The 7829-nt window shown below is 37.7% G+C and overlaps 1 protein-coding gene across 1 annotated transcript in view; it reads right to left on the reverse strand.

The window, feature by feature from the left end:
- SYNE1 (spectrin repeat containing, nuclear envelope 1) overlaps nt 1-7829 on the reverse strand; it is a 258380-nt gene that overhangs the window by 159465 nt on the left and 91086 nt on the right. The window contains 4 exon segments of the mRNA XM_009324159.1: nt 587-769; nt 2840-3017; nt 3712-3848; nt 7775-7828. Of these exon segments, the coding sequence (XP_009322434.1) occupies nt 587-769; nt 2840-3017; nt 3712-3848; nt 7775-7828 (552 nt within the window).

Consider the following 7829-nt stretch of genomic DNA (forward strand, 5'->3'; position numbering starts at 1 on the left):
TATGAAGGGAATTCCAGCTAAGACCTTTTGACCTTAAAACTTATGACCTTAAAAGAGATTATATTTTTAAGATATTCACCTTCTGTGCTGGTTGAATTGTGAGTTCTGAACAGAAAAAGGCTCTGGGGTTTATTTAAAAAGTTGCTCAAATAAATAGTTACATTTCACCAGTTTGCAATAAGATAGACAACATTTACCCACCATACTGGGACTATTCAATTAGCACCAGTGGCAGAAATCTGTGCTAGAACAGTCCTTAAAAAAGAAAATGTGTTCTAGTAATCCAGCACATTTTATGAGACTCATGTTAAGGAATTTGAGCAAGTGCTGTCTTTGCTACCTTCAGCTACTCTGAACTACACCCTTTTGCACAAAACACCCCACTTAAAGTGTAATCAGGTCATAAGGATATAAGTAAACAGAAGTAAAATGTAAGCGGAAGAATGAGGCTTCTTGAAAATAGCTATTTATTAGTTCTGTCAGATCATAAACACAGCTATATAAGAAATCTAAACTGTGCTGTTTGAAACAAAAAGCAAAGAGGAAATTTAGATCCAGTCTTTCCCCACTGTGACTGGTTCAATACCTCCAATGCAGATTCCTTCTGGTGGAGGGTGGTGATAAAATTTTTCCAATCTTCTTTAGCGGTAGCAGATTTGTCCCGGATAACTTTAGCCTTTTCCTTCGGTAGAACAGAGCACAGCAGTTCTCCTTTGGATGCTACCAGGTTTATTTTTTGTTGCCCATTCTCAGTTTCCGATAAGAATTCCTAAAAATAGTAATAAAAGAAGCTAACTGGTGAACTTTGGGGCCCAGTAAAGGTCGATGGCAAGCTCCCAGAAAACTTAACAGGGAGAAGAGTTTATTGTTTCTGCTCGTTAACATGCTAACTCATCTTTCAGTACATTTCATTTTCATATCGTTCATATTTATGGGATTTAGTCTTAATCCAGAAGTGTCACGCGTCTAAATAACATATATATTAAGACTCTAGGATTACCTGTATGTTCTGCATTTCACGAGACAATTACTGGTCATTGAGTTGGGTATTATACTTCCTTAAATCTCCACGGTACAGAAAGCTGTAATGGTTCCATTTCGGGGAACCAGTATCCTGGCGCGGGTAACAGCAGGAGCCGGGGCCCGCTCTGAGGCACAGACACAGGACTGAAGCCTTGCCCATGGGCGACAGCCACACTGGACTGCCAACGAGCGTGCAGGGGTGTGGGCTGATGCTTCGAGCCTGAGCAATGTCTAAGCTGTGCGATTTATCCCTCTGCATCCTTAATTTACCTTCCCGGTTTGAAAGTATTTTTCTTCACGGAAATCTTGCACAATGCTGGCGTGCAAGAAGTGTACGGAAAAGTGCACGTGCAAGAATTATACAGAAATTTAAGGAAACAGCCGGATTTTTAAATTCCAATGTACGGGGATAACGTTCTTATAACTTGTAATTATTAAAAGACTTTGTGAGCATTTAGGACTCAAAGGAATTAATGGTCTTAAATACCAATATTTTAAACTGTTACTATCATGATTATGTGATACACCAATAGTTTTCTATCCATAATCATAAGGTCACATCCACGTTCAGAAGTAACAGGCTTGATACCAAAATGACTAAGTCAGGTTCTGATTCTGTGTTACGATAGAGGTCTTAGTAGAGAATACAAAGGGTCTGTTAGCTTCAAGAAACTTGGTTCAAGTTCTGGCTATATTAAAATCAAAGATATAATTGCCTTGTGACTTAATGATGTCAAATGTGCTAACAGACAGAACACGAACTTTTAACAAAAATAAAATTTTAAGTTTATACAGGTTACCAAGACATCTCTAGAAGTCCTAAAGCAGTTACTGCATGTCAAAAAAAGTTTATTTCATCTAAAGCAGCTTTCAGGGAGGAGGAGAACAATAGAAGGTCTTATGCTATGAAGAGGCTGCAGTGATAAAAATCTTACCACTGTTGAAAAAAAAAACCCAAACTTGCTAAAACTCTTATATTTAATGCCAAAAACTAGTAGGATTTTTTCCCCTGATATTTCCTCTAAATAAATTCTCATTTTTGGGTAGTCAAAGATTTGATATATTAATACAGTATTGTTTACGCTTTTAAGTAAATCATTTAAGCAAGGGAAAGTGAATTTACCAAAAGGAGTGGAAAGTGATTTGGCTTTTGGTACTTTCTGAGAAACTGATATGAATTTCTTCTGTTATACTATCTAACTAAAGGTTTAACAGTTTCATTATGTAATTCTCAGTTTGCTATTTTCAGTTAAAATTATAGTTATATTCTATTCATAAAAGTGTTTCTTTCACTTGCTTTATTAAAATAAACTTTTAATTGGCATTCCTTTCCACAGAGTTGATGGGGCTTGTTTTAGCTTTATGTGAAAAATATACTTTTTAAATGCCTGCTTGCACTGCATATATTTTAACTCTGTTCTTCCACTATAAGGGCTCTATTTTCATAGATGAGGAAAAATATTTACATAACTTTGAAATAATTCCAGGTACTAAGTCCCGATTCTGATGTCGTTCTGATTTTACAGTACTCTCTTACTTTAAAAATATTTTCTTTTCCTATTGTAAAAAAGAAACAAACAAGGAAAACTACTATGAGAGACAATGACTACATACAAACTGTAGCCCAAAAATTAAACTAAACAAACTAGATTAAAAAAGAAAAAAATAAGTGTTTATTTCCTTGCAATTAGTCACCTTTAGTGTTGACAATAACAACATTAACAAAAAATAGTAATTAACCAAACAATTCAACCTGAGCTTTATATGAAACTGATTGGTTCTCCCTTAGACTAATATTTTACTGTTATAGAGTTACCTGTATTTTCTGCAGACTTGCTGAGGCTTCACTGATATTTTGAGGCACGTCAAAACATTTGGCTGTGGTGACTTTTGCATTGACCAGCCACTGCTGGAAGTCCCTAAAAGCCGTCCGAAATCTTTGCTGCAAGATCTGCTCTTTGCTTTGACATCCTTTTGAAGCTTGCAGGCAGAGGCTGGGTTTATCGCATCAGAGAAGCAGAAGAGAGCGAGGGAGGGAGGGAGGGAGGAAAGGCAGGACTCTGTTAAGTGACAATGCTATTACTTCTCTGAAATTCAACGCTAAGGTTAGGTTCACGTCAGAAGGGATCAGTCTGGGTCATCACACCCTTCTTCTGCAGCTACAGAAGCCAAAAGCTATAACCCCCTGCAAGAAACAACAGAATCTTGCGTCTGAAATGCAGGTGTCATACTCCCAGGTAAATAAGCTAGAGTGACCTGAGAGAAAGCAAGAAAGCCAGCAAATGTCAGCTCCCCTGTTTCAGGGAACCAGCTAGTCAAAGAAGAGTAAACTGAAGGATAAAATTAAGAAAAAGATCTTAAATAGCTGGTATAGCTTGTTCCTCCTTCAGACAAATAAGCCATAGAGCTACCTCACAGTTTCTTACAAGGATTCCTCCTGTAATAGGTCAGGTGTGGATGTACATTGGTTTCAGCTGAGTTTAGCGGCATAGCCTGGCTTTTAGAAAAAAAAAAAACAATTGCTACTTTTTACAACCTCTGTTGACATCAAAATCAAAATAATGATTCTAACCACTGTATACCTCTGTTTCTAACTCCAAAATTCTAATTAATGGTTCCCTAAAAGACAGCTCACGCCCACACACACATGCATGGGATTGATTAACTATAAACAAGATGAATGTGTACCTGTTATACTCCTTGATCAACCCTGACACTTTTGAAGAATGAGTACTCAAATCTCTGGAAAATCTACAAAGATCATTTAACTGAGTTTTGATCTCATCTGTCATATGTTCAGACTTTACCAGAGCATCCAATGTTTCCTGTTAAAACAAAACAAATGAACAATATTGGTGAGTAAATTAAAAAAAAAGCAAACCTTTTGAATCAAAATTTAGCAGAATTTAAATTCAACTTCATTTATGATGTATGCACGTCACTTTCAAGAGTATTTTAGCGGTCAAACCTACAGAAGTTTATTTGAAATTATGAGCTTCTAGAGACCAAATTTCTGGATGCCTCAACTTTCTTAGCTCAAAATGTTCTCAAAGAACAGTTTAATATATAGATTTCATTTTAATAAATGACCTATGGTATTGTCAGTCAGCTGTATACATATAAAAGTACATACAATTAGGGAATAGCAAATAATATATGTTTATATAATTAGCCTGTCGGCCTGAGTTTAGCATGTTCGACAAAAACTGGTTTGAGCTGTATCCAAAAAATAAATTTACACACAAAGCTTTTAACAGCTTCAACTCTTTCACAGAGGTCTTCATAATGTAAAAGTACAGCTGCTCACAATCCTGTGAGAGTAAATGGGTTACTGCCTGTCATCGCTGCACTGGAAAGACTCTTGCTTCGGAGACAGCTAAGCCAACAACAAAAAAATCCTTTTGTTGGCTTAGCTTATGTCACTGGGAGAGGTGTGATAACCACTCCAACAAAAACAGTCCTTGTTGACGTCCACAGCATCTCCACTGCAGAATCCCGCCAGCTACTCCGGCATAATGAGCAGTGCAGACTTGGCTCCCGGTCTCACTAGAAACTAAATTCTCCAGGCATTCCTCTTAAACTACCAGGGAGAAAAGACAATCTCCTCGCTAGTTACATTCACCACAGCAGAGGTTCTGCAGCGCAGACAGGCCAGAGTGTTTGGCACGTATAGATTAGTCTGGCTAAATCTAAGTGCCAGTCTGGAAGAAATGTACAATATAAACTTAAGAAACTTTATAAACATGTAAGATCGTATGAAAGTGAAGACAGATTTGAACGGGGACATGGAAGTGGGACAAGGAAGTCCCCAGATCATGTTTCTGAATATATATAAAAAAAGGATGATTGAAAATATACATAGTAAACAGCATGTAGTAATCTATCGGCACTAAATTGAATGTTCAGGAAAGGTACAAATGATGTACATGAAAATACATGCAGAAGGTTTTCAAAATATCACCATCTACATTACAGAGATAAAAATGCTCACTGGGTAGATTTTTCATTGTAAAGTATTAACTAACTCTGCAATAAACAGATATCCTTTTATGTAAATCAAAAGTAAAAATAAATATTAGCAAGGGTCCAGCAAGCCGATCAACAGACTTAGTAAGAACAGCAAATGGACAAAAGCCAGGGATTCAGCTCATGTGTCTGCTGCCCACAAGCAGCTTTGTGCTTGCTTCATATCCCTTTTCCTGAAAAAGTCTGCAGAGCTGTGAAATGAATTTTTTAAGACCTATATTGTGCATTTCTGAGCAAGTAAAAAAAAAAAAAAAAAGAAAGAGAGAGATTGCTTATTTGCGGTACCTGAACTGCCAGGAAGAAAAAACACAACAATCCATTCTGAGAAAAATAAAACTACAAGCATGCGTTGGAGTGGTTTAGACCATAATCACAGCTCGATTATATTAACATTACTGAGATCTGTTTGCATTTATAGATCACAGGGAAGCCCTGTAAAATTAAGTCTAGAGACATTTCAAATGTATTATGTGTACAAACTTTCGTGTGTTACTTTTCGAGTATGAAAAAATATTTTGCTATAGCAAAATGTGAATCCTCTGATTCACATTATTCATGCTCGTATTATGGACTTTATCTGCTTTGAGTCATTCACACACCAGAAATCTGTTCAACCATAATTAAAAGATACTTGAAATAGTCCCACTGCCAGTGTGTTTCGATGCTGTATAAAGTAGCATTGGAATTAAAAAGTTATGTAATAGCAATGATGCTTAGAAAAAAACATAAACTAACTACTTTTTGTTCATCTTACTTTATGTTAAACTACACACAGGACTTTTTTTGAAAGCATTAGGAATAACAGCACAATGGCCGTTACTTAAACACAGGATGTCACAAATTGTGTAGGACAGGAATCACCATAATGAAATACCAACAGCTTTTTTTTTTGGTGAAGAAAACATTTCCTAAGAGTAGCACAGGGTTAGAATTGCCTGTTTTCAATGAAATTTTTCAGTTTCAAGTAACCTAGCTCAATAACTACTAAAAGATTATTCTGATGACATACAGCCTTAAGCAAAACTTATTAACAACCAGGAACATTAACTTGCAAACCAGCGTGCCTTTAACTATGGCATTTTCCCATACAGAAACACTGATAGCACTGTTGCAGCCACTTGGATTTAATTTTGCATCTGACAATTACCAAAATAATTTGCTGAATTCCAAGTGCAAGCTCTGTTGCTCTTATGTTGCACATACGTAAAGGAACGGAGCTTGAGTATAACAGAATGAGCCTGCCAATTCTGAGAATTAGGAAATGCCCTTCTGATTCGTGGCCTTGGCTTACATGGCAACAGAATCACTGTGAGACAATGGAAATGGAAAGCTGCAGTGCTATTTTACATTCACAATAGGACCTATCCCTGGGGTCCAGAAATGGAAGGATTACTGTCACATTTCCTCTAACTATAAATAAAATTACATGGTAGGGCTGTGCATAGTAAGTCTTGAGATTTCTCTGTATTTTCCCCATTAGCCAAAGTTTACAACGGTCTAATCTAAAGAAAGTGTTGTTACATAGAGCTACGGTACATACACAGTATATATATTGCTAATAAAAGCAATTATCCTTCGGATTTAGTGCTTCCCCATTTATAAATTTAAAAAATGTCTGGTAATTGTTGCTGTATGTTAATGACAATTCCATGTCTTCCTTTCCTTTTTAAAAACACATAAACATGGAAGACTGCGTATTTGTACCCTTATTTGCTCCAACATAATGTCAGCGTTGTTACTCCTACAGATGTGTACCGGCACTCAAGGAAGCAGGTTCCACAAATCTGTGTCAGGGAATTCTGTGAAAGGGGAAGCCACAGAAATAACTTGGCACAGACATCGGAGGAGGAGATTTATAATCTCAGTTCAAAGAGAAGGTGTTCTGGGGTTTTTTGAGTATTTCTTCAGTCAAGGGGTCAGAAGGCGGGCATCACACACCTCCCTCCCTTTACTGAAACTGCTTTATTGCAACACTACCCTGAACGGGAAATACTCTGTGTCTTTTCTCAACATCTGTGATTCACAGTAGTCGAGACACATACAAACACATATCTTGACTGTTGTGAAAATATATATATATTTATCTATAACGTGCGTGAGATACGTGCACGTGGAGTTTTTTACCAGAAGACAATCAGGAACAGAAGCAACCTCTCCATATCTCTAAATTCCACTGCATTCCATAGCAAAGCAATTAGCAAGTACACCGGCGTCCAGTATAATAACTTCTTTAAATATTGGACAAGATCTCAATGTGCATAATGTGAAAGATATTTCAAGAAATTGAAAGTATAAGCTCAATACACTCCTGACAAATTAGAAGTAAGAAATGGCTCCAGCTGCTACTCGGCTTTTAGGAAATGCTTCCCTGATGGAGCGCTACCCCGGACCGAAACACTGAGCAACTTGGAAGAGAAGCGGAGAGCTGGTGCGCTAGCTCCTTCACTTTCTCAGGGGCGAGCCCTGTATTTAACATCTGAGGTCCGGGCAGCATTTGCTAAGCCTCGTACAGCAGAGGCCAAGGAGAGAAGCGTCTCCTGTAAGCACCGCTTGCTACACGTACAGTTACGAAAAAAGTTTGGGAAGTTGGGATTTCACAGAAATATTTTTCACAAATACGTTTTGTTATTTTCTAGTTGACATTCCCGCTTGGCAGAAGTTTTCTGCCCGCGGTAACCGTGCGCGTACAACCGAAAAGCTGCCAGGAAAAGAGACGTGACCTTACTTTCTCCTTGCGCCAGCTCTCCACGACCTCGCCGTCGGTGTGCCGGCTGTCGAGG

Source organism: Pygoscelis adeliae, unplaced genomic scaffold, assembly GCF_000699105.1.
Source record: "Pygoscelis adeliae isolate BGI_AS28 unplaced genomic scaffold, ASM69910v1 Scaffold105, whole genome shotgun sequence".
Taxonomy (NCBI): domain Eukaryota; kingdom Metazoa; phylum Chordata; class Aves; order Sphenisciformes; family Spheniscidae; genus Pygoscelis; species Pygoscelis adeliae.